The sequence below is a fragment of the Rhinolophus ferrumequinum genome, chromosome 22 (genome assembly GCF_004115265.2).
Source record: "Rhinolophus ferrumequinum isolate MPI-CBG mRhiFer1 chromosome 22, mRhiFer1_v1.p, whole genome shotgun sequence".
NCBI lineage: Eukaryota > Metazoa > Chordata > Mammalia > Chiroptera > Rhinolophidae > Rhinolophus > Rhinolophus ferrumequinum.
This window is the reverse complement of record NC_046305.1, coordinates 8,441,447-8,468,583: the sequence shown is the minus strand read 5'-3', so window position 1 is coordinate 8,468,583 and position 27,137 is coordinate 8,441,447. Positions and strand designations below refer to the sequence as shown.

Sequence of the window (27,137 nt, the reverse complement as noted above, 5' to 3'; positions counted from 1 at the left end):
ACCACCTATCTGATGTCATGAGTGAAATTAAGCATGCCTATACTCTATGATTTGCTCTTCTGCTCTTAGGAATATACCCCAGAGAAGAACTCAGGGAGGGATTTATGAGAGTGTTCAGCCAAGTGATTTGTGGTAGCAAAGAATTAGAAGCAAACTAAATGATCATTGATTTCCAAGACAACAGGTAAATAAAATGTGAGATTAGATTCTCAGCATCAGTCAAAAATAATGATTTAGATTAGTATTTAGCAACAGAGATCTCAAAAACACAATATTGAATAAAAACTCAAAAACAGGATGACACTTACAGGAAATCCCTTGTATTTAAATTAAAACACAAACCCAAAACATGCCATGTGTTTTATCTCTAGGTAAATGTATGAAAAGTGGATTGGAAAGAGTGCTTGTTGTTGGAGTGGGGGAGGGAAATGGGATTATGAATGGAGGATGAAGCTGAAAGAATAATAAAGTAAGATACCACAAATGAGGAACCTTATCCTAACTGAAATGATGGTGCACCACAAAACGGGAGTTGTGATTAACACAATTCTGTGTACCTGACTCCAAATAAAGAAGGAAGGAAGAAAAGAAAGAAGGAAGGAAGAAGCAGAATGTGGGGGCCAGATTATGGGAACCTGACTTTTGGGGAGTGGGTTTCCAACCACTGAGCCATTCTCTCCACTCTGGACTCCTCCTAGTGAGGACAAATAGACATGAAGTCATCCTGGCTTAACAGAAATTCCTTCCCTGGCTTAACAGAAAGGAATTTGGAGTGGATGACAGAAGATTTGCATCTTTCAGCTATCACAGGCTGGTTTAATTATCTTTGGAAAGTCAGAGACATTTCTGTTAGATGGGGGAATAATAGGACCTGCAGGGTCCTTGTGAGGATGAAATCAGGGAAAAATGTGACAGAAAAAGTTGAAAGCTTTTCACAAATATCAGATGATGTGTCTGTTACAAGACTGGGGCTAGATAGATGCTTCTAGTTGAGAAAAGGAGAGTAGAACTGTTTTCTATGCCCTGAACTTGCCTGGGTCTTTGTCCTGTTGAAGGAGTGAGAGGACAAAAATCAGATCTAAGGAAGATTCTCTTAACTGCCCTCCCACCAGCTTATTTCCTCCCTTCCCCTTCCTTTCTCCTTTTCTCCCTTCCTTCCAAGTTAATGCTGTTAATTTGGGATGTCAAAGGTTAGACCCTTGGGTCAACAGATTTCTATGCTGGGACGCATGAGGGCAGGCTCGTCTCCTGAGCTAACTGGGCATATTAGTTTCCAGGAGTGGGTCACTGAAACACAGAGGGAGGGACAGTTGTGTTTCTTGAGGGTCAAGAATTGATATTGGAGACATCATTTAATTATCCAACAGTCCAGTGAGGTAGTGAGTGTTATGCTCACCATTAGACACAAATGACAGACTCAGGGAGGCTTAACGTATAGCCTGGTTAAGAATCATGCACAGAGGTTTCTCTCTCAAAAGGATGAAATAAGCTGGCTCTTGGGCAGCCCCTGAAGAGTTGTGTTGGAATGATAGCAGCAAACTATCAGGGGGGCTTAAAATGTGCTCAGCAACAAACAGTGTCACACACAAAGGGACATGACTGGAATTTGCATCGGATTGATGCCAAAGCCCATTATTTTGTTCTATACCCTCACGGGGCGTTGGGGACCATCTAGTACCCTTCTCCTCCTCCTTCTACACCCCTCCCTGCATTTTCAGATGAGAAAACTGAGGTCCTCAGAGATTGCATAAGTTGTCTGAGGTCATATATGAGTTAATAGCAAAAACAGGGTTGGTAGCTAGGGGCTCTGAATTCTGTTATCTGCCACAGTCTTATGCTCCCATACTTACAAGATTCAGTTATACCTAATCTAGGTATAGCCATAAAAATCAAGTGATACTTTCTCTGCTTGAAGACATTTGTTAACATCTTTCTTTCTGGCTCTTCCACTCCATTTCACTACCACAGCCTGCAGAATCCCCTCGTTTTGGAAATACCTGTTGCTGCATAGCATGGAGGTAGCCTGAGAACACACCTGTGGCTGGGCATTTCTAGGCAGTCAATCTAGAAATATGAAAGCCCCAATGGACCAGAAACTGGATTTGAAGGCACTGCAAGGAAGGCATTTCTTACAGAGTAATCCCAAGGTAGAACTGATTCTTTAGGAAGGTGATGAGCCCCGACCACTGAATTGGTTGAAGCTAAGAGTGGGAGATGCTTGCTAGGCACACTCAGGTAACCCATAAATGGGGTTTATGGGTTAAGCCATAAATGGGGGCGGGAGATGAATGCTTGGTCCAATGATTAACTCTCTTTGGCTTGTACAGTGATGAGCTGCATAGTGACGTTTCAGTCAATGATGGACCACGTGTACGAAGGTGGTCCCATGAGATGATAATGGAGCTGAAAAATTCCTGTCACCTGTTGATGTTGTGATGTCCTAGAGCAATGCAAGACTCATGTGTTGGTGGTGACCCTGGTGTAAACACACTTACTGCATTGCCAGTCGGATAAAAGCATAGCATATCCAGTCATGTCCAGTCCACGATACTTGATCATGCTAATAAATGACTATGTGAGTGGTTTGGGTGTTTACTATACCGTACTTTTATTGTTATTTTAGAGTGTACTCTTTCTGCTTATAAAGAGTTGGCTGTAAAACAGAATGCCGTGTTAATGGCAGCAGGCTCACATGGCCTGTGTTTACTGCGTGTCTTGATGGCATTGTTTTCTCTTGTGCTTGATTTAATCTCATGTTGTTTTGTACAGTGACCTGCTGTGCAGGCTTGTAGCCCAGGAGCAGCAGGCTAGACCGTCTAGCCGAGGTGTGCAGTGGGCTACACCCTCTAGGTCTGTGTGAGTGCACGCCGATGGTGTTTGCACAACTATGAAATTGCCTAACCTCAGGTTTCTCAGAATGTCCCCTGTCCTTGGACAGTGCATGACTATATGATTAAGTTGTACTGTAAACTTGAATGGCTCTTCTGCAGAAAAACTCCAGTCCCAACAAGCCACCCTGCATTGTACGGAAATCTGTTTGCTTGAAAGGGGCTTGAAAGGACCAGCTGGCACATGACCGCTGTTCTGTGTTTCTCACCCCAAGGCTTCGATAGACTCCACTCGCTCTCCCCCTCATCCAGCCTCTTCTTTCAGGAAGCTGGGAGATTCTAGTCCCTATGTGAATATCAGCTAGCCTCCCTAATCAGGGGAAATAAGTGGGAGACAAACTCCTGGGAAGCGGAAGTTGCTCTTGGTGGAAGGGCATGTGAAGGTGGCCTGGGAAAGAGGATGTGAGTAAGAGAGAAATCACGCATTCTCAGGAAGGACAGATGATATTATAGAACAAGGCAAGCTGGAGCAACACAGAAAGTTCCATGACTAGGTCCTGGGGGTGGGGAATGGACATGAGATGGGGGGGACAGCCGTATACATTCAGGAAGGGTGACTTACAGGGAGGTGATCAGCATTCTGCCTCTAATTCTGGGAGCTGGCTAGGCAGGCCTGCAGACTTGCCATTGTTAAAAATGTAATACCGTGTTTCCCCCAAAATAAGACCTACTAGACCGGGTCTTATATTAATTTTTGCTCCAAAAGACGCATGAGAACTGATGGTCCAGCTAGGTCTTATTTTCGGGGAAACGGTATGCATCAGATTTTAGCAGATTCATTCTGAAATGATTGAACAATGTTGTAAGTCCAAGTGGCCCTTTGTGGAGGGTGGTGGTATGACTGGTGGATGGTAGATGGATTTCAGTGGAATGTATCATGGTGAAAAGTTCGTTTGAAACCCGGACTGACGGGACTCTCTGACTCTAAAAGTAGAAGTTAAAAAGCAAGTCGGAATATAGAGGTCCTCTACTAGGTCCTCCTCTGGGCACTTGTCCGCCGTCATTTGTGGGTGAGTTGGGGCTGTAACCGAAATACTTCAGTCCTGGTCTGCTCTTGCCTCCTACACTTTACTTGCCTCCAAACATGAATGGTACAAACTAGTTTCAGAGTTCTCTACAGATGGAAAATGTTCATCACCATGTTTTCAGATTCTTGGCTGATTCCAGCTTTCTAAGCAAGTCGTTAGTTACAAACATGTCTTAACCTTTGTTATAACAGCCCCTTAATAAAAATAAAGATTTCAAGACATTTTCTTCCTCTTACTAAATTAGGTGACCTCTTCAATTTTTTTTTCTTGTAGGCCTAAAATTATATTGTGGAAACAGTTTATGAGACATACAAAAACAAGGGAAACACACGCGAGATGAAAATAACAACAATGATGGAAACATGTTAACATCAAACAGTATTAAATCAGAGACTTACGTCTGAAACTGCCAACACCAGTCAGTAAATGTTGTGAAAAGATGAGGTAAAGCTATGAATATGATCTGAAACTGTGGTAGAAAATTAGCTCAATTAAAAAAACTATGATCTGAAATTTCACTTTCAGTTTTTAAATATAGTAATTTTCTATGAAATTTGATTTGTCTTATAATAAAAGCTTTACAAGTTTAAAGGTATGCTTTATGCTAAATCAGTTTTAAAGAATGATTAAAAATAAACTGCTTATGATATAACCACATTTTCCATGTAGCTCTCTCCAGGTAGAATCATAATAGCTATCTGTTTAAAACCCAGTTCCTAAGAACGAGCTAATATTTTTTCTAATGGGTTTCTGATAACTTTGCTTGTTCTGGTTACATTTTCATGGGGTTCTCCGAGAACAAGTTTAGTTATTAATTTCCTCCCTCTCATGTCCTTTCCACATCTCCTTACTTTCCCCTTCTCTCTCACATCTCCTCCTTCCCTCCCTCCTTCTCTTTTTTTCATCCCCCCTCCTTCTTTCTCTTTCTTCACATCCCTCCCTCCCTGATGCCATTCTTTCTCCCCATTCCTATAATTTTCTTATTGCCCCTACTTGTCCTTCTTTCCTTCTTTTTATTGGCCCAAGTGAATTTGAAAAAAATTCATATACATAAGCAAGGGTCTTAATATGTTGAAAAAAACACACAGGTAAGCCTTTTAATTTAAAATATGCTATAATTTTTATAGAGATGGAAGTGATCTCAGATACAAATTGTAGTATATTGCATTAATGATCCCAGTTATTCACTATAACCATATTCTTTGCCACGTGACTGTGAAGTTCTACTCCTTGAAAAGGTGGAGGTGTATTTTCCCCCTTTGACTTTGTTTTGGACATCTGACTGGCTTTGGCCAACAGGATGAGGCTGAGGTGATGGCAGGCTAATTCCATGCCTGGGACCTAAGAATCCTTCTGTCTTTCTGTTTTGCCTTCTTGCACCTCTCTCCTTGCCATGAGAAGAAAATGCCTGGATTCCTCTGCTGGTCCCAGAAAGAGAATGAGACACACACAGAGCAGAACCACCAAGCCCAGTTAAACCTCTGTCAGCTGACTCACTGGGGACACACAAATTCATGAGGTAAATGTACGGTTACTGTTATGTATCATTGATATCTGGTAGTTCATTACACAACAATATTGTAGCAATAAAAAGCTGGTACACTATCTCAGTGTCTTCCATTTTGAACAAAATGGATCTTCAAATAACAGAATCATAGTCCATTGTTACAATTTTTGATTCAACTAACCTTTTAGAAACTACCACTTGTAGAGTTTTGATGGGTAAAAGAATGATACTATCCACAATTATCTGAAAAGAATTTAAAATACTCCTTTCTTTTTAAACTACACATTTGTAGTTGGTTAGGTTTTCTTCATATACATCAACCAAACCAGCATGTCACAAAGACTGAATGCAGCAGATATAAGAATCCAGTTGCCTTTCATGAAGCCAGACATTTAAAAAATTATAAAAATGTAAAACTCTTCTCACTAATCATTTGGGAAATACAGTTGTCTTTTTTTTCATAAAAAGTTTATGTTAACATGTAACAGTTAATTTTCAAATAAATAAATCTTTGTAAAATTCTGACTCTTAATTTTTGCTGTGGTAAATATCAATAGATACCAAACACATACATAAAAGCTCTGAAGCATCCTCAATAAAAATTTAAAAGTATAAAGAGATCCTCAGATTGAAAGAAAGTTTGAGAATTGCTGGTGTACATCTAGTCTGTGATATAGTGATAATCATTATCCCCACTTTATAGGTGATGAAACTGAAGCTTAGAGATATGAAGTAACTTGCCCAAAGTCAAATGGCTTGTGGGTTGTAGAGCTAAGATTCAAACTCCAGTAGAATGCCTCCAGAACTCACACTTGTTGCTCTAAAGATGGCTTCTGGTATTTTTGGATTTAGAAAGCTCAGAAAACTCAGGACAACCCCCCACCCCACCTCCACTTAGAACAGAATTTTCTACGCTCACTTTTTAAATTCTATTTATCCTAGTTTCTTCTTAGTTCTGAAGACATGGGCCAGTTTATCTGAAAAGCTACATTTAATAAAGTTACATAAAACACAACTTAGAAAAAGGAACTGTGGGGAGGAGATGACTTTAGACCTATCTGGGTAAGCAAGATAGGTCTTCCTTACTGCTAAGCAAGGAAGAGGAGAGAAGGCAGAACTTGAGAGTCTGGGGAAGGTTGGCTCAGTTGGCCAGAATAGGTGGCAGGAGGATCCAACTCCAGGACTGGGCTTTGCCCTGTCCCATGTTCTTAGTTCAGAAATATCCCAGAGATGGCACTTCTATATCCTGGTTTATGGCAGACATTGAGAATCAGACAAGACCCTCATTCTCACTGAGCTTAGAGACAACCTCAGGCTCCTTCTCAAGGCCAGGTCCCAGACAGTCACTCCACATAAAGGATGTGGCATATATGATGAAACCTTATTACCATCCTGGCTTTATGTAATACCTGTAAGTCCACCTGTACAGCAGGTATGAGTCTCTCAAACACAGAGACCATCAAGAGGCCATGGACGACTCATTCCCAGATCGGAAAAGCAACTCCTAGCGTGGCTGTGGAGTATTCACCACTGGCTGCATTAATTAGGAAAGATTTGCCTATTTTTCCTACTATCCATATAAAAATGAACACTCTTTTGTCATCCCTGCTCTGCAGACACAGAATGTCTAAGTAGTTGATGACGTGGACCCTAGAGACAGAATACCTGGGTTTGACCTTTTAGCGGTTTTGTGAGAACTGGTTGACTTAATGTAACTTTGAGTTATTTAATGGTACCCAGCTTACAGTAATGCTCAGTGAATATTATTTATTACTATTAGTATTATTAGACTATTATCATTATTACACTGTGACAGAGTCCTTATTGGGGCAAATGTTAACTGTTTATAATGAGGAATTGTAGGCTGCCAGCCGCAGCAGCAAGACGGTTAGGTATCCTGAATTATCCGCCTGGTGAAAATGACCAAAAGAAATAGATAGGACATGAAGACTATTTTAAAAATTCATCTCTGAGCCAGCAAAAGAGGAAGATATCCACAGAGATTAAAAACTAAGTGAAAGTGGGGAATTTGAGGACAAATGAACATCAAAGCAAATTCCGTCTGAGGTTACCTGACATACCTTGGTGACCTTGAAGTTTTGTTTTGATAGATGCAAAGGACTTAGATGACAAAGGATAAATCCTAAGTTTGGCCTAAGGTAGGGATCTCATTCGAGAGTCACACATAAAGCTGAGACACCAAAGAGCTGTGGCTTCAGGTTAAGCTTCAACTGAAAATGAACCTGCCATGTAGAATGGGACAATAAGAAAATTTGTCTGGTTGGAAATTAGGTGGAGTGGAGGGGAAAACAATCTCCCCTGAGAATTTATAACCACAAGCCAGTTCTCTCTGGGGTTTAAGCATGAATGGAAAATCTGAGTTGCAAAAAGAAGTGGTTATCAACTATATGATTAAATAAAAACACGCATGGCTGTATAAAATAACAACAGTAATGATAATGGCTAGTTGGTAGCACAGAATCACAAAGGATAGAACCAAAATACTGGACAGCTATTGTATTTAAGTTCAGAGAGTGATGCCAGTTAGAGTGAAAACATTCTATGACACCTGTCGTGTTTAAGAGGAGGGTAAAAATATTTATGAAATCTAGAGTTTGTTAAGTATGCATGTTAAAAAATCTAACTAAGCTAACCCCTAAAAGAATAGACATCACAAGCTCTCCCTTTCCTGAACACCTTTTGAAATACTCCTCAGGTATGGTGATTTAGCACTTAAGTAGCTTTGTCCAAGTCCTTGCAGTTAGGGCATAAGAAAAAGCAAAATTTTTACAACATAAAATATTCACTAATGAATTGACTTATAATGAAATTAGTCCCCTGTATTTTTTGAGTCCATGGTTAAATACATTTGAAGGTAAAGAAAACTGAGTGATGAATAAAACTGCAGATCTTACCAGAGAGTCAAGATATTAAGTAATGTATGAAAGTACAATTGGAGAATTATGTTAAAGCTTTTGAAAAAGGAGGCTCTGGCTGACTCGTATCTATTAACAACTGAAGAAGAGAGAATTAACAAAGATGATAACATAATTAGAAGAGCCAAAGGAGAATGGTTCTGATGCAAAAAGATTAAGAGAGCCCTTGAGAAAACTGATGAATCTTTCTTTAGTAGTACTAAGTGGAAAAAGCTAAGCTGAGAAAGGGACCTGGAATACAGTGACTTAAAGAAGACAGAAGTCGTATCTTTTTCATATAACAGTCAAGCTCGATGAGGTCAATCAGGGGTCCAGGTTCCTTCCATTGTGTTGCTCTGTTTTCTGCTAGAGAATGATGCTCACCCATATACTCGAAGCTCAACTGTGTGGCACTCTGTGTTTCAGTTCAAATAAGGGAAAAGAGAGGAAGTCTAGGGCAAGCGGAAGATATATATATCACGTCTTCTCACATTCCATTGGACAGAACTAAATCACATGACCACAACTGCTAGTGAAGCTGGGAAATGTAGCCTCTACCTGAATGACAAAGGGCCCAAGCATAAGAGGAAAATAGATTTTTGGGGACAACTTGAAATCTGTCCCATAAATAGTTGTGCAAAATTGACTCTGTGATGGTGCTCTTAAAAAATACATGAAGTAGTGTTGTACTATCTGTAAGATGATGTACCTGTAATTAGGTCTAATGAATATGCCCACCCAAATCAATAGCCGATTCATTCTTTAACTTAAAAAAGATCACACATATCACTATTACTCACATTTTATAAATTGGATAAAATCAACTTATTTGAGAAAATAAATAAGTGAAGGTTTACTAGTGGTGCTTAATAAGTCTTTGTTTTGTTCTTTTATTTCCTAGTACGATGACTAGAAAATTCTTATTTCTCTTCCACATCTGTAGTTGGCATGATTCTCCATCCACAATCTCTGTTTTCAAGAATTGTAAGCAATCTAATTTGATTTTCCTATTTTTAACTTTGCATGTATTTTGTTCCAATTGGTGGCAATTTCATTTCAATTCATGGTTCCTCCTTTTACTCAGATGGCACCTACCGTGTTTCCCCAAAAATGAGACCTAGCCAGACAATCAGCTCTAATGCGTCTTTTGGAGTAAAAATTAACATAAGACCTGATATTATATTATATTATATTATATTATATTATATTATATTATATTATATTATATTATATTATATTATATAAGACCCGGTCTTATAGTAAAATAAGACCGGGTCTTATATTAATTTTTGCTCCAAAAGATGCATTAGAGCTGATTGTCTAGCTAGGTCTTATTTTCGGGGAAACACGGTAAGTTCTAGAGGTTTACACAGCACCCAGAAATCATTGGGGCTGTCTAACCTGCCATTTGCTGTGACAGCCACACCCATCTGGACCTCATTCATTCAAAAAATACCTAACACACCTACCTATCTATGCCAGACACTGAGAAACACTCCAGTCCTTTCCCTTAGGGAACATATTACCTAGTGAATTTTGGTGCATTGCTAAAACTTCTGGCCCAAGAGCAAGGTCAAGCATGTACACACTTTAGAAAGAGAAGTCACCTTAAGAGATTGCCTCCAAGTGAGGAGGAAGAAAAGTAACCACATGGAAATACAGGGATTATTTGTGATTTTTCCTTTTCAGTGAATTTTTAATTCCTCCATGATGTATGAAAATTGAGAGTTGGTGATATTTGGTAGTCAGAAAAAAAGAGAAGATGTGTATGTACGTGTGGGAAAGAGTGACTTCTGCTTCTCCTGAGAATTCCTCTTTTGATGATGGGGTCAGAGGAGAATCTTCATCAAGATTTAACCTAATGCAGTAGTGTTTAACCCAACTCTTATCACAAGCGTAACTTTCTAGTTGCTTTGGAAAGATAACAAAGGGAGGAAGAGCCACAGTTCTGAAAGTTGCTTAGAGTCTCTATGCAAAGAAAAATGACAGCCAGGACAGGCAGGAAAGATAACTGTATTCATAAAATACTGTGGCGGAAATAAAGCATCACCACAAAGAAGTCTGGTTTGTAGATAGGCAGAGAGGAAGGACAGATGAGTATAAGATCGGAGAACAGTGTGTGGTTAATTAATTGCAGAGGGGTGGCAAGAAACATGGTGGGCAGAGGGTCCAGGTGGCAGGGAGGACAGCCCTGGCTGGAGGCAAGTTATTTTTGGGTGGGCCTGGTTGCTTGTGGCCACGTCTCTCTCCATCTGCTCATGCAACTCCTCTCGTGCACCCAGTTTCATCCCATTACAGCCCAGTGAGTGAGCACACTGGCCTTGCAGCCAGACAGACCTGAGTTTGAATTTTGGTTCCACTACTTACTGGTATGTGACCTTGGGGCTCTTACTTGACCACTCTAAGCCTCCGTTTCCTCATTGCCTTGCAGGTTTTTAATGATTATAACGAGCATCTGCAAAGCATGCAGCAGTTTTCAAAGCCTCAGTAAGAACAGTTATTATCATCATAGCCCACCAATGAGGTGATGAGTGCTGGGGCCAGGGGGTAGCATGGAGCAAAGACAGACAAAGTGCTTTAAGCTTCAGATAGTCCTGAGTTCACATTCCAGCTACATCACTTCCCTGATCATTCCCACTCTGCAGGGCTTACATGAGATGGTGAAAATAAAGTTCTCCACAGAAGCCCGGTACACCAGTGATGCTTTCAAAACATGTTTGTTTTCTTCCCCATCACTTACCCACCCCTTTTCCCTCTCTTCCCCAGCCTACGTCTCTAGTCTTCTGCTTATGTGTTTGGGCAGAGTCGAGGACAATGGACACTGATTAGGGTGGTCACGTGTTGGCTTGCCTGGGCAGTGCTGGCAAGTGCTGTCGAATAGTCTTTTCTTCCACTTGCAAAGTGTCCTGGTTTGTCAATAAATGGCCCTAGTGTTACTTTGGCTCTTGGCTGTCTGCCCTCCAGTCTAGCATTCTAGCCATGATCCCAGGCTGCCTTTTCTGGGGAGGAAATCACCAGGGGGCTTTGGGCTGGGGTATATCCCTCCAGAGTTGCTGTGGAGTTGACAGGCATCCCCCCAGGCAACCCCCTTTATTTGTTTCTTCTTCACTGTCTGGCCATCCCCAGGATGAACTGGTTGGTTCTTCGCTTTCTGCCACACCTATTTCCCCTGGGGTTTCTCTCCCACTGTAGCTCTTGCTGAAACAAGACAGACTCCATAGGGTTTCTCCCCTCCCCTGTCTGATTTGTTTCCAGCCAGCACCATTTCTCTGGTTGTCTGGGTTTCTCTGATATGTTTGGGAAAAGAAAAAAAAGGGATCAAAATAAGGCACAAGAGGAAATCACAGCTCTTTACGACAGACTAGAAATGATCCTAACCTTCAAAGCCATGTGAAAATTGGTCTTTCTTAGCCCTCCTCACTGATTCATCTCTTCCAGTAAACCTCTGAAATCCACCTTTGTCTAATCTTTCTGTCACTCTCATTTTCTTTTTATTCTTTGGACTTCACGCGATATTTTCCCCACTATTTTCTTTAGCAGTTTTGCGGGGCTCTTAGGTGATGCTCAATAAATATTCTTTTCTAGAGTGGTGGCAAGCCACAGAAAGCATCTTCAAAGGAACAAATTCCCAACAGTTTTTTCTAAAGGGATACATTCCCACTGAGAAATCCTGGTCTAACCAGAATGAAACCCCAGATAATGATCTAAGTATAAATGCTTATGTAAAGCTCTGTGCCAGGTACTTTACAAGCATTATCTTGCTGACATCTCACCGCAACCCTGCGAAGTGGGGTGCTAGACACAATCATTGTATTCTTTCCCACATTTACTAATGAGGAAACAAAGGCTTAGAAAGGTTAAGTAATTTGCCCTGTTACTCCTATAATTCTTTCATTATGACTGAAAAGCTTGAGGCAAGCTGGGATTCGGACCCAGGGAGCCAGTCTCCAGAGCTCTTCCTCGTAACTTTTACCAGCATCTCATTAGACTACAGGAACCAGAGACCCCCACCCCAGAGGGGTAGCCAGGATCCAACATGGAGAAATCCTGCCCGGGATGGGGCTGAATTTGGGGTGGGGTGCGTCCTACATTTCTGAAAAAAGCCATGATATTCTAGCTATTTCTACTTGTCTCTCCCTGGTCTTGCCTTTGCCCTTCTTCCTCTGACAGCTTTTCCCTTGAGTCTTAATGGTCATATCCTCATTTTCCTTTGCAAAGTGATTGAAAAGGCACCATTTTGGTGACTGTTCAGAAGAATTTCCCCACCTCCGTTGGCACTGAGTTTTCACAGCTGTTTATTCTGGCCAAAGGACACATCATGACACAGAAAAAACGGTATCACCAAAGGCATTCTGATGTTGGGTGTACGGTGGAATGGTGGAAAAAGCTGCTGCATCTGGGTGGGCTCAGGGAAGGAATTTTCTAGGCAATGAAGCTACAAACACTTAGTCCTGCCAGTTTTGGATCATTTCTTCCTGTGACATCGACTTGGGGAAAACGCTGTTGAATGCACCTCATCTTTGGCTTTCCAATGTCAAGATCTCTACTGCCTGATTACATCGCATGTGGTTTTTTTTTTTTGTTTGTTTTCACTGATGCAACTAACTTTCCCTGATTAAGGTTGGGACTTTTTCTCTTTGGTCATTTCAGACCCTTTCAGTGCAGTTTTCATATCTTTCTTTTGTTGCTGATGTTTCCTTTACTTAGTCAGTCTTTATTTTAGGTTTCACTTAGTATTCCCCCCGGTGCCACCCCGCCCTAATTTTTAGATGTAGATATCAGAGAGTAGCTATCATAGGCAATCAGGTTCTCATTCTCATGTGCATTCTTAACAATGAGAAATAAAACTAGGACCAAGGCTGAAGGCCAATTGGAGGGACAAAATATACCCCCTAGATGGGTACTTTTAGCCGGAGTAAATCCAGGATGATAACACTACCATATTCCTAGCTTTGGAGCTGACCAAGTATAGTATTAGCTAACGCTTACTGAACATTTATTGTATGTTATGACATGCCCGTGGCCTCTTGTCTCACTTAACCCTCACACAAACTCTGAGCAGGAAAATTTCCATTTCCAAGAGGAGAAAACTCAAGGCTTAGAGAAATTAAGTGCCATGCCAAAGGGTCACACAACTAGTAAATGGTGATCCAGGGATTAGAATCCAGCAATCTTAACCTCTGCACTGCTGTGGAAAGGGAAATATCACAGAGGGTGAGCTAGCCAAATGACCTTGGTCAAGTTACATAACCTCTTGGTGTTTTAGCTTCCTCATCTGTAAAATGGAGAAAAGAGAATGACGCTTGGAGTCATTTGAAGCACGTCTGTGATGCTTAAAGGAGGAGCTGTCCAAAACAGAGCTGCTGATTTGCAAACTGCCCCCATCCCCTGGGCTTCTCAGTCAGCCTCCTAACTCAGTTAATGGCACCACTGCACAGTTAGTCAGCCGGATCACCCCGAAGTCATCTTTGATTCCTTGGTTTCCTTCACTTATCATATCTAATCCAGTAAGTCTTCTTGCAAGGTCTCCAAAGGATATTTCAAATACGACCATTTGTCACCCGTCTACTGCCACAACCCTAGGAGTCACTTCACACCTTGCCTGGACTCCGGTGTCTTACTGCTTCTATAAGTTGTTAGTATTAATCAATCTCCTATATAAAACAAACAAACAAACAAACAAACAAACAAACAAACCTTTCTCTCTTTTATTTTTTCATAAGCAGTAAGTAAAAGACCAATGAAAAATATTGTTTTAAAAAATATTTTGGGAATAGGATCAGCAAATGGGATCAGGGATGTAGAGAAATCTGTCTGGGAATGTCAAGGTCATTAGACCATTGGCCTTAAGACCCAGGAAGAACAAGGGTTCAAAAAGAGAGCTGCTGACAAAGGTGACATACATCAATCTGGACTAATTTGTGGAGCATCTGAGCTCTCCCTGGGATGCCCAGAAATCTCTGGGACCGCACTGTGGGGTGTAAGAGGACCATGCTACCATGTGGGTTAGGGTCTAGCTAGCCCAGCAATTCCCAAAAGAAACATCACAATGTCATCTAAATTTGATATTTAAGAGCTATATCAAAAAGTAAAAAGAAATAGGTGGAATTAACTTTAATAATATTCTACTTAACCTAATGGATCCAAAATATTATGATTTCACTATGTGGCACTAGCCTAGTGATATGCTGATAAAGCAGCTCCCTGAAAAAAAAAGTCTCAATTTGTAGTGTTCACCAATTCCATGGGGTAAATACTCTCACCAAGGTCAATTTCAAGCTACAGTAATGATACTAATAATGACAACTAACAATTATTGAATGCCACCATGTATCAGATGACTAAATGAAGAAGGATGGCAGGTTAAATTACTTGTCCACTGATAAGCAGCAAAGCTTTCATTTGCATACAGGTCTTCTGACTTTTGCCCTCAGTGTCAAGAATAAAAGCAAAGTGGCATCAAAGAAAGGTGGGGAATCACGGAGGGAGAGGGGTAGAAGGAAAGAAGGATGGATGCTCTGAAGAACTAGACTAAACCTATAGCCCTCAGTTCAATCTAATTCAGTTCCTGTATTGAGCACAGCCCTACACTGGTGCTGGGGGAAGGGCAGGGGCACGTGAAAATGGGCGGGGTTGGGACTCAGTCTCCCTCCCCTCCCCCAACTCCAGGGAAGACAGGCACAAACAAGCAGAACTCTGACACAGGGCAGACCGGGATCTGGGCTAAAAGAAGAGTCTAATCCATCTCTCCCAGACTGAGCCTACCGCAGAAGAAGGCGGTATGCTAGAGATCACCACAGTGGGCACAGGGATTTGGGGACCTGGAGCCTGAGTCATGCTTAACAGGCATCCTTTGGGGCTGCTGGGTCAGTGAGGAAGCAGGAAGTTGAGATCTAAGTTCCACGTTAAACCAAGTCAAGTTCAGAAGTTTGAGCCAATACAGGAAGGAAAAATGTAGGGACTGAAGAGAGCACCAAGGAAAACAGTAGAAAGCAGGAAGAAGAGGCTGGGAGGAATCCCCTAAACTAGTTTGCATAAAGCTGCAGGGTTTTTTTTTGTTTTTGTGGCATGTGATTTTTGCACAAAGGACATACCCCAAGGATTTATCAGTACAGTTTAGGGAGGTGGAAATGAGTGAGCAAACCATATACAGTGATATTGGGGGCAGGGAGATAAGGAAATTCTACCTTCAGAAAGAGACTGCTGACTGGACCTGCAGACAGCCGTCAGAGGTAGTTAATGTAACATATCAGTGAAAGAATAAACACTGAAAAGCCCTTCCAGGTTTAAAAGAAGCACAACACCATAACGTCTGCTCAGGGCCTGCTCTGTCTAGACACATTGTTCGGTGTATTACTGGCTTATTTCTACCTAGATGATACCTAGCTCCAAAACACGAAGTCCATTCAGAAACGAGTTCCTTGGAAGGACATTGACGATGACAGGATAAAACTCGTGTTATCACAGAGTGGCTCTCTCTGACGGTAGTTCAAGAAACAATGCTCTTTTGGTACAGCTTTGATAATTTCCAGCTCTCTTAGTCTGCTGGGGCTGCCATAGCAAAATACCATAGACTGCGTGGCTTAGCCAACAGAAATTTGTTTTTTCACCATTTAGAGGCTGGAAGGCCATGATCAAGGAACCAGCATGGTCAGATTCTGGGGAGGGCCCTCTTCCAGGCTTGCAGAAAACTGCCTTCTCACCATGGCCTCACTTGTCAGGCAGGCAGGGAGGTGGGAGGGGGAGGGAGAGAAAGAGAGAAAACAGAGCAAGCTCTCTGGTGCCTCTTCTTAACAGGTATGTATTCCATCAGACCAGGGCCCTACCCTCACGACCTAAGCACCTCCCACAGAACTCATCTCCAAATACCATCATATTGGGGGTTCCATGTGAATTTTGGAGGGACACAGACCTTCAGTTTATACACCATCTGTTGAGAGTTTGGTGGAGTTAGACAGACAGACCCAGAGAATCTTGGCTTACATCCTCACACTGTTGTGGTTAACTTACTCTGCGATTCTGGTCCCTCACGTTAAAGATGTGGTTAGTAATCACCAGGCAGCATGTGCCGCCAGGTTCGAATGAAAGGAGGCTTTCGAGTCTGGCACACAGAGGGCATCAGAGAAACATGGATTCCCGTTCCCCAGTAATTTGGAAAAAACTAAGATCCAATCAATAGGAAACGTTCTCTTACTGAATGAGTGGCTCTATGAAGTCGGCATGTTAATATTTGCTTAAGTGTATTGACTGTTTACAAGGGGCCCAGCCTGGACATAGAGCTTATGTTTTCATTTAAAAAATCCATAGCGTTTAAGAACAGGCTCCCGAGTATAAGGACCTGGATTGAGATGCCCACTCTTCCATGCACTAAACGTGTGACCTCGGCCAAGGTAGTTCATCTCTGTAAGCCTCAGCTTCTCTCAGTTATAAAATGGGGGAGAGAAGCAGTACTGTCCTCCTAGATTAGTTGCTGGGCAGTGGAGAGGCATTTCGGACAGGACAATAAGCAAATGCAGATTCAGAGGGGGAACACTGTCGTACCTCGTTCATGGTCAGTGATGGATGTGGGCTTTTACACCAGGGTTTCCCGCGTCAGCACTACTGACATTTTAGGCCGAGAATCCTGGGCCTTATACATAGGATGTTTAGCAGCATCCCTGGTCTCTACCCATTACATACCAGCAGCACCCACTCCAAATCTAGACAACAAAAAATGTCTCCAGACACTGCCAAGTGACTCCGGGGGGAGCTCGGGGTGGGGGTGGCAAAATCACCTCAGTTGAGAATCACTGATTTACACTAATTCCAATTTATACCTAATTAAATATATTTTGGAAAGAGGAGGGAACATCTTATGTACTCAGTTTATATTTGCTTTTAGACTAATTACTACTGAAAGAAAGTTATCTTTTGGGGGTGAATAAAGTTCTGTATGTGATGGTGGCTTCATGAGTATCTACAACTGTCAAAACTCATCTAATTGTTCACTTTAGATAGCTTATTGTCTGTAATTATATTTTCATAAAGTTAATTTTTTAAAAAGAAAGTTGCCTATATTCAATTATGGCTTGAAAGATCTACTTACAAATTTTTATATATCCTTGGCAATTACGCACACGTTTTTAAATACACAGTTTCCACTGTACGTTTGTGAGTGCCAACAATCTGTCTAGGTATTTGCTTTCCATAATGGCTTAGTAATTTCATAGGCGTATTTCCACAGAGAGAAACACTTCTATTGCTGTTTTGTGCCACCAAGTTTTAGAATCTATCCTCATGCCCCAAAATAACTGCCAGTAGATTCAAGATGAAGAAAAGTTGCAAACATGAAGACTGAAAGGGAGAATCAGCACTGCAAGAAAACGGAGTTGGCAAGGGCGGAGCTAAGGAGTCTGAAACCCAAATGGAATATCATTATATGAGTTTACATCTGCACTTGAACTAATGCTGTACATCCGGTTTCAATGAAAAGTACACATCTCAGGTTTGCTCATCTCTCACGTCTAAGATCAAAGTCGAGCTATCAGGAGACTTCTGTATTTAACAGTGCTATTTTCAGTTTTGTTTAGACTCTCATTCTGTTCTGGTCCTGAAAGTAGCACGCTTCAGATCTACTTCAAGAAAATTCAGTTTAATCTGGCAAATCTGTATAGAAAGACTATTCTGGCTCTGTGAGTGAGTGTGATACTAGATTCCTGACCTCTCGGGACCATGCAACATCCCTGGGGAAGACTGAAATAGATTTTGATGGTCACAAGACAAGACAGAGCATGATAAATGCCCTCAGAACAGGGAGAAACAACTGTATTTTTCCTGCGGGGCTCAGGGAAGGCTTCTTATCATAGACATGGAACAGTGAAAGAGACCTGCAGTGGTCACGTGAGGAGATACACAGCTGGCTCTTACGGAAACTTGTAGAAATACAGATTCACAAGACACTACTCAGATGTTATTGATTGAATCAGAATTTCTAGAGTGAAGGGGATTAAGAAATCAGAATCTTTCAAAAGTTCTCCTAGTGATTCTAAAGATTGGCTAGGCTTTGCGAACTGCTGATCCTACAAATTCTCTACCCAAGGCTCGAATTCTTTGAACGGTGTTTCTTCAGGGTTTTGTTTAGCTACTTCTGGAACCTTGCAAGCTCACTGCCTCATAAGGCAGCCAGCCCTTCATGGAGAGTGCGAGTGTGTGGGCTTTTGATCATCAGAGATGATGCATGAGGCTGTTTGAGGCAAAGTAACGGTCAGCGATAATCAGGAAATAGAGGGAGATGATTTTGGAGAGGAACCTTGGTCGCCGAGAGGGAGGTCCCTTGATAGATCTGGGTCATCACTGGCATTAAAGAGCCTGCCAAAGCAGAATAGGTCGGAGATCAAAGAGAATGGCAGTTGGGAGAACTGCTGGACGTTTAATCCAGGAGCTCCAGTGAGGCGTAAGAAAGACTTGGTCAGAGCAGTAGGAACTGCCAAGTGGAGGGAAGCTCGAGCCGTATCGCAGGGCTGCCCTCTAAAGCTTGACTGATTGTGGCCAAGGAAGAGTCAAAGCTGATTCTGGGGTTTGGAGATCCTGGAGTACCCAAAACCTGAACCAGAGGGACATTAGCATCAAGAGCAGTTGAGAAGGCCGATAGCAAATCAGCTTTTTGACATTTGCCATACACTGGTCTCCATCACCTCCCATTTTCCTCTGTCACCTGTGTCAGGGCAAGCTTAGTTAGGACTCTCTTTGTATGCTTACAAGGGGACACAGAGTAGGCCCTCAAAATGTTTGGTGAATGCAGAGCCCTGTAAATATCTTCTCCTCGCAGGATCCTCAGTTTGGGACCTTATTATTTCTCACTTAAATAATTTAAGCCCGAGGACTGCCCCAGCTCATACCGCTGTCTTTCTGTCAGTTAGAACAAAGTGCCCTTTCTGAGTTTATGAATTAGGAAAAGCGGTCTTTTTCTGGGTGGGTGCAGCCCAGTGTTTGAGACTTGGGATGCAGAGCACACCTTTGTGGGATGATCGGGACTCCCCTTCCCGTAAGATGACTCCCCTCCCTCCCAATCCAGGATGGAGGGACTCCTGAGTTCAGGATCCCAACTCATCTCCTCAGCTGGCACCTGGCACCCTGGAAAAGTCTTGATCTCACCCTGCCATTTCTGGTTCACTCAGAGTGATTTCTTTCCCCTATAGTGTAATCATATCATATTTTGCTTCAAACCTCTCCATGTTCTGCCAGTGTTTTTAGGATAAAGTTCTAAGTTCTTCACTTATAACAAAAGTCCATTCACAGTGGCTTCTTGGCCTCTTTCCAGGCCACTTTGCTCACCATCTGCCTCCCCAGTCGCACTTCCCTGGATGGATGACTCAAATGCACAACTGAGCTTCGTCCAAGCTACACTTCCTTCAACACTTGCCTGGCAGCCACAGCGATTCCACACTCCCCAGATGGCCAAATTGGCTTCTGCTTTCTCCAAGAGTTACTTGACTCATCTCACTGAAGCTTTCCTAGTCCTAACTCCAGTCTGAATGGGAATCCGCCCCCATGTGTCCTTCCAGTTGCATAGCCACTTGAAGCCAACACTTTCTTGGAGAATATGTTATATTCCGTCTTCCCTCCAGCACTGGTATAGAGGCAACTGCCTCATGCCGGTTGAATGGACACATAGAGACAAATGAAAAGTACAAATTTTACCACCCCCCCAAACCAACCAAGCAAACAACCACCACAACAAAAAATAAACGAAAACCCCAAACCAAAAAATCAAAGAAATGTTTTTGCTGCTTTCTAAACATGAGGCATTCTATGAGTTGTCAAAGCCTTTTTATTTTCCTGTAGTCTTGAAAGGGCTATTCATTTAGAGGTTAAAGATGTTTGGAAAGATAACTGTCTTGGAATGAAGTCTGAGGCTTCCATTCTAAGGCTCGTTTGCTCAGGTGCATCTGTGTATTTGATCTTTGTGAGGCTTCAAAAAAAAAAAAGTGCCCATAGATTCAGGTAACATACTTCGCCCCTTTAAAAACATGTCAACTTTGAAGATGGAGGGCCCTGTCTATCTGTCTGAGATTGAAATGCCATCAGCGATACCTCTTGTGGTAACTTCACGTGTTTCAGGCGCTAAACCAGCCCCATGATGACTTTTGAAATGCGTACACAGTCTATCCAAGGGTCTTGCCTGGAACTTCCAAGCCAGTGTATATTGATTTTTCTGTGTGTATGCCCCCCTTCCCACAAAGAACGGGAAGCAACTGTGAGAACGAGTTCAATGTAAAAAGAAACAAATGTAAAACATCACTTAAACTTCAACCAAAAATTACAAGTAGGCACAAGATGGCGGGAAACTGAGGCAAGGGAGGTGAGAGATATAGCTTAGAGGTGGCTGCCCAAATGTCGGTAGGGGAGACCCTGTGCTTTCCCAGGAAGATGATTAATTCCCAGGAAGACACACTTCCCAGGAAAAGTGGCAAGTCATTCTGTTGTGCAGCGCTCACTGTGTATGAGGAAAAACAGTAGTTGTCAGTGAGATGAGCTGCTGCTCAGGGCACCGGTACGCACTCAGTATTTTTGGTTTCCCATCCCTTTGGCGGTCATTTAAAAATATTTTCTGCTTTTCAGCATTAATAGTTTTCACTATTTCTTCTTCAGGTGGTCTCTTCAGTTTCCAATAGCGTTTTAGGCTTTTTTTTTTTTTTTTTTTGCTGTGACTCTTTTTTTTTTTTTATTTTTTTAAAATTTATTGGGGTGACAATTGTTAGTAAAATTACATAGATTTCAGGTGTGCAATTCTGTATCACATCATCTATAAATTACATTGTGTGTTCACCACCCAGAGTCAGTTCTCCTTCCATCACCACATTTTTGATCCCCCTTACACGCATCTCCCACCCCCCAACCCCCTTACCCTCTGGTAACCACTACATTACGTTCCCCAGATTAATTTTCAAACCCGTGGCCATCTTGTGGTTACTGATTGTTTTCTAATTTTTTAAAAAATAAATGAGTAAAGAGTTGCCAATTTTCATCTTTGTTTATGGCTGTCACACAAACTTTGGGCTGCACACACTGATTTTTCTTTCAATGTTTTTTCCTACACACCTTGTATGCTACACGTACTTTGCTCACAGGAATGATCATTTTGAGATGAGTTTGGACGGACCCTGATTTTTGGTTTTGGCTTGGGGTCTATGACACTGCATTTCAGCTCCCTTCTCTTTCAGACAAAAACTGGAATTTCTGAAGAACAATACGTTTTCCAAATGCAAGGCATAAGGATGATCATGAGGGCATTACTTCATATTTTAGTTGATTAATACTGTAATAATAAATGTACTTCCTTTTCCCACAAACTGTTTTTCTTTTGCATATGCCTCATATCCATGTTTTATACAACTAAGCTGCATATAACATCTCATATTGTTGATACCAAAATATTCTTCCCTCCCTTCTATCTTTAAACAGCTGTTGAGTGGCTGATGGGGGAGCTCAGAGAAGAGACAGAATAATGTCTTAAACATCCTTGTCCCAGCATCCCTTGTCATCAGCCCTGGGCTTACTATACACACACAGTAAATATTTGTCAATCTGAGCTTAACTGTATACATCATCTTACGATTTACTTCAGTAGAAAAGAGTAAGTAGTGTCTGTCCATTGGTAGAATACTCTTATTTTCCAAGTTCTGAGTTGCCCCTTGATTCCAAAGAAAGGAGCAACCTTCAAAGCTTGTTTGAATCTATTCATTTGTTCATTTATGCACAAATTAGGTTTGGGGAGAAGGTAAAGTGCAGGGAAGGGGAAACAGTCAGGATCCTCTTCTGCTTTTCTTGACACTAATCTTAACACTAAACTTGTCTGAAAGGATTAAATGAGAACAAGATTATAAGGCTGCAGAGCACCGTGTCTTGACACATAGATGTTCACAACATACTAGTTTATTTATTATAATGTAATGGGTTAAAACCAGAGGATCTCACTCCTGTATTTCTACACTGTCCTATTTTCTTCTTTTCTCTTTTTCACTTAGAGAATGGTTGGTGTGAGTTTCCCCCTACCCCTCCCGAATCTGTATAATGGGTTCAATGCTTAGTTACCAGCATTCTCCTGAAATCTCTTCTGTGATTTAAGACATCTCAGGGCAGGGATAGAGAAGTTCCTACATCAACGGATGATGAATTTTATCTCTATAAGTGACCCACAAATTGGTTACTGGTGCAATGAGAAATGAAGAAAATAGCACACTTTTATGACTGTCATTTCACAGTCACTCAAATCAGAACTGGAATGCCACAAAAACAACTCCCTGGTAGCCCAGAGAAGAAAAAAAAAACAAAGAAAGAAAGTAAAGGGGAAATTCAGATTAGTCACAAAGAAGTTCCCCCGCCTGCCGGCAAAAGTAGGCAGCATTAAAACTGAGAGAGTCCGCTCTGCTCTTTCAATCGCCTCTTACCTCTGGTCCTGGGACCTGTGCATATTTTCTGATAGATACGCTTTATTTTGTCTTCATCTCCTTCTTTGTAAGGAAGAGTTCAGCCTGCCCTCACATTTCCCTTTGCCACAGCTGTCCTTTTTTTCTGAATCCAGACTGTGAAGATGGAAGGGGTCCAACCCCCAGATGAGAATGTGGGAAACGCACCAGGGAGGAGATTCCAGACAAACAAGCTATTGCTGGTGACCTCCGCAATTCAGGGGCTGGGGCTGCTTCTGTGTCTCACCTACATCTGCCTGCACTTCCATACTTCTCAGGTAAGATGCACCGCCGGGTACTTCGTTTCCACCAGCTTATACTGATGGCAGCTCCGACGGCTGCAAACGGTCAGTTGGAAATGATCTGATGCCAAAATTGTTGAGTTCTTTTTATCTCTTTCTCTCAGTGATTGTAAAATATGGTCTAACACCGTCCTGTCTCTCTTTTCCTTCCTTCTTTTCAGAAGTGGTGGTGGTGGGGCACAGTGGAGGTAGAACCAGAACGCTGCTTCTGGATTATTCTCTTTTTTTTCTTTGCAATGCAAGAATCCTGGTATTCCTTTATGAGCTGTCACTTTGAAGCTCTGAGTCGCTGATATACTTGGTTTACCCATTCTGCTAGGAAACGTCTGATCAGGGAATTAATATAAAAAGGAAATGAGAATGAGACCAGTTCTACTTTCCCATCGTATTCATAAAACTCATAGACACTCCAGGACATTTGCGCCTGCGTTTTGAAGAATGCTGAAGGTATTGATGTTAAGTTCTTTTAAATAGCTAACCTGTGTGTTTTAAAGGCAGAGATGTGTGTGTTTGCGTGCGAGCACACACCTGGCCAAACATTTACTGCATCGACTTAATCAGATATTGATTCTCAGTCATTCTCTACCAATCACAACTTGCAGACATCACTCTGTCTTTTTTCCACTTTGTCCAATACAGTACATGGTGGGTGATTATCTTCCCAGTATTTCCACCCCCTGCTTAATGAAGCTATTCTTTCCATTTTCCCTTCTCTTTATTCTAGTCCCTTTAGCATTATTTTTTCTTATTTACTTGTTCATATCTGCAAACATGATTAGGTTTTTAAGGATGTTTTTGACTATAGCAAGACTCCACTGAAAAGAAAATAAATGTATAGTCTGCCCGTCTTCCCTTATTGGGGCTAGTCTGATCATTCTTGTTTCTCTGGTGGGTTGCTTTGGGTTAGAAAATTCTCTCCCTGGTGAAGATCAAACAATTGGAACTTTTATTTCTGATGGACATGTCAGAGACCTGGTACCTCAAACGGGACCAGGATAAGATGAGTGGAGTCCTAGCCAATGCCCGGGCTTGCCTTTGCCTACCGGAAATAGGGGTTGTTGGTGCAGAGAGGCTGGTGGGAGTGTGGTTGTCATCACTGTACTGCAGACAGGGCTCACGTCCCCAAATTCCAGATGTGTAGCCAGTGTCATGCTCAAGTGTACAGGTCAGTGAGCACAACAATATACTCACCCTCTGCCATCACGCCACACCTTTCCTTCTCTATTCGGAACCCTTTTTCGTGCCATTAGAGGAGGCGCTTTGGGAAGCAGTAGTGGGGGAGGCACAATGCGTCCATGGCAGGATGCCCAGGACACAGACCGGAATTAGGCACTTCCGAGAAGAAAACAAAGAGAGTAATCAAAAATAGAAAAGCTGAGAGCATTCACCAGGTCTGAAAGCCCTGAGAGGGCTTTTTCAAACAACCACAGTGTTGCATGTTTCCTTATGCTGTGGGGCGATAAAAAGACAGGGCAGATGGCCAAAATCAAGGCGCAGCTCAGGCTCTGAGCACAAGAGAGAAACACGTATAGGCAGTGGTGGCAGCGCCGCCCCAGACAACCAATACCAAGGGGATGCTGAGGAGAAGGGTCCTTTCTGGCAAGTCAACTCAGTGACAGAGCCTGGAAGGAAAGCTGAGGGCTGGTTTCCAGGACACTAGAATTCATGGTGAGCTTTCTCTGATCCTGGCACGGAAATGGAAGCAAAGACAGGAGATACATTAGACTATTAGTTCAAAAAACGTGCTCTCATATACTCTGGATACAGAACTTTTTGAGCACAGATATATGAAATTCTTCACTTCATACTAACTTAAATTTTTTTTTCTTATTTCTAGCTAGACTGTTTTAGTTAACATGATTTCTTATATTCTTCTAGGACCCAGGCAAGCACAATGGGTTATTCCATTTATTAATAATTTCATACAGTTTATTAGGGAGAATGATAGCATAGACAGATTGTGTGTTGACTCCCTGGAACTTGATCAAATGGTGGTGGCAGCAGGGTGTGTGTGTGTGTGTGTGTGTGTGTGTGTGTGTGTGTGTGTGAAAAACAGAGAGAGAGAGTGAGTGAGAGTGAGAGAGAGAGAGAGAGAGAGAGATTGAGAAGGGTGTAGAGTAGCTGTTGAAAAATGCACATATACATTGGTAGCCTTTCTAAACTCATCGATATAATTATTTGGAATTTTGGTTGAAGGATGGGGTAGACGATGACGATGCAAAAAAAAAATCTACTCTTATAAAACAATATTACAGTGCTCTGTATGTGGGGTGAAATACTCATCATTTACCCAGTTAAGTTAGATCTCTTTTATAATAGGAGAAAGATATTTGGAGAATAATAATTTTTCCTTATTTTTCAGATTTAATTTTAGCTTTATAAAATAATTGCCTATATGGACCTCAAAACACAGACAGAAATCTATTAAACTCCATTTGACAAGTGAACTTCCCCTTTATTCAAGTTTACTTTGTAAACTTTGTTTTCTCATCATTCAGTTACGTTATATTGACTTACGTGAAAAGCAGAAGTGTTTGTCTTTGAGATGTCAGGGAAAAAAAAAGATAGGCCTTACCCACTCTCATATAATTCACTTCCCACTTTGGACTTTGATTTTCTCATGTGTAACATGAAGGTGTTGGATCAAATGATCAGAATGATCTCTGCCAGCTCAATATCCTGTGAGTACGCAGTTTATATATGTATTCATAGAATGGTAAGAGGATTTGAGAAATACAAAATGTAAGTAAACAGATTTTTGTGTCTGAGCTTCAGAATTCCCTGGTTTTTAAGAAGGGACTGGAGGAAATCAAATTTGCACATATATATATAATCTGCATGTATTTATATACCATGTGCATGTCTAAATAACCTATCCTGGGTAAGCAAACTACCATATTTAGGAAAGGGAAAGAAGTGGGTGCGAAAAGAATATCTATGATACAAGTTATAAAATTGAGTGCTCTGTCACCAAAAACAATATATACTGTTTGGATATTTATTTCAGCTGCTATTTAAAGTATCAGGCTTCCAGCCTTAACTGTAACTTCAGCTGGGAACGATGGCAGAAAAAGCGCAGGCGTGTAAGGTCAATTTACAAATATAATTTATCAATGTGTCTCAGGGTTATTGAAGCCAGGCTCTTCCAAGATTTATATCACATTTATCATAGCACTTTATAGATATGAGGGCTTTTAGTAATTCTTCAGCAAATCTCAGGAAAAAGTTCACATTTTTACCACTTTTACTGCTGGAAAAAACAGAAGTAGAGGTCCTTGGAAAGTGAGCTGACTAGTTCTGTGTCAATGGTGGCAGAATTAGATAGAATTCACAGTTTCTTGATGAAGTTTCAGGCTACAATTTGGACTTCTGCTTGTTTCATATAGGGAGAAAAAGAGTTTGCCTGAAAATATCTTGTCTCAGATGAGCTCAATTTATATGTATCCCCATGTAACCTAAAAAAAAAGTTTTTTTTAGAAATTCTTTTTATGACAGACATGCAAAAAATGATTTTCAATGCAATTAAATTTACATTTCATAAGCAATTCTATGGGAATGAAAAAGAAATGTCTGAAGTGTTGAACTCATTTGTCATTAAGTATTTTGAGGCTCTTAAAGGAGGTACTAATAAAAATGTATAGAATCATTGGATTTTTGAGAAGGCATTAGCCATAGTCTGCTTATAGATAAGAAAACAGATACCCAGAGAAGGTGAAAGCTGGGGGAGGAGGTAATGCTTCAGCTGATATTAGAAGGAGGAGTAGAAATTCTTTAAGTAGACAAGAAAGGTGGTGGTGGTTGGGTAGGGGGCAGAAGTTTTTGCGGGCAGAACAGCAAATGGTTCAGAATGGTTGAAGTTGAGTGTTCCTAGGGCAAAATGGTGGAGGATAAAGCTGAAAGGTCCTTGTGACTCATGCTAGGGAACACGCTTCCTTCCATTCTGTGCAAAATAAAATACAGGAAAAATTACCCAAAGTGTTGCTTCTCCAAATTTCGCTTCTCTTCTGTGGTCTACATATTGCACATTTAGAAAGTGAATCTACTCTCATG

The 27,137-nt window shown here is 41.5% G+C and overlaps 1 protein-coding gene across 1 annotated transcript in view; it reads left to right on the top strand.

The window, feature by feature from the left end:
* Positions 1–4,213: 4,213 nt before the first annotated feature.
* Positions 4,214–27,137, top strand: part of TNFSF4 (TNF superfamily member 4) — a 36,477-nt gene continuing 13,553 nt past the window's right edge. The window contains exons 1-3 of the mRNA XM_033093145.1: positions 4,214–4,360; positions 5,318–5,435; positions 22,902–23,063. Of these exons, the coding sequence (XP_032949036.1) occupies positions 22,911–23,063 (153 nt within the window). The 5' untranslated portion in view covers positions 4,214–4,360; positions 5,318–5,435; positions 22,902–22,910. The remainder of the gene's footprint in view (positions 4,361–5,317; positions 5,436–22,901; positions 23,064–27,137) is intronic.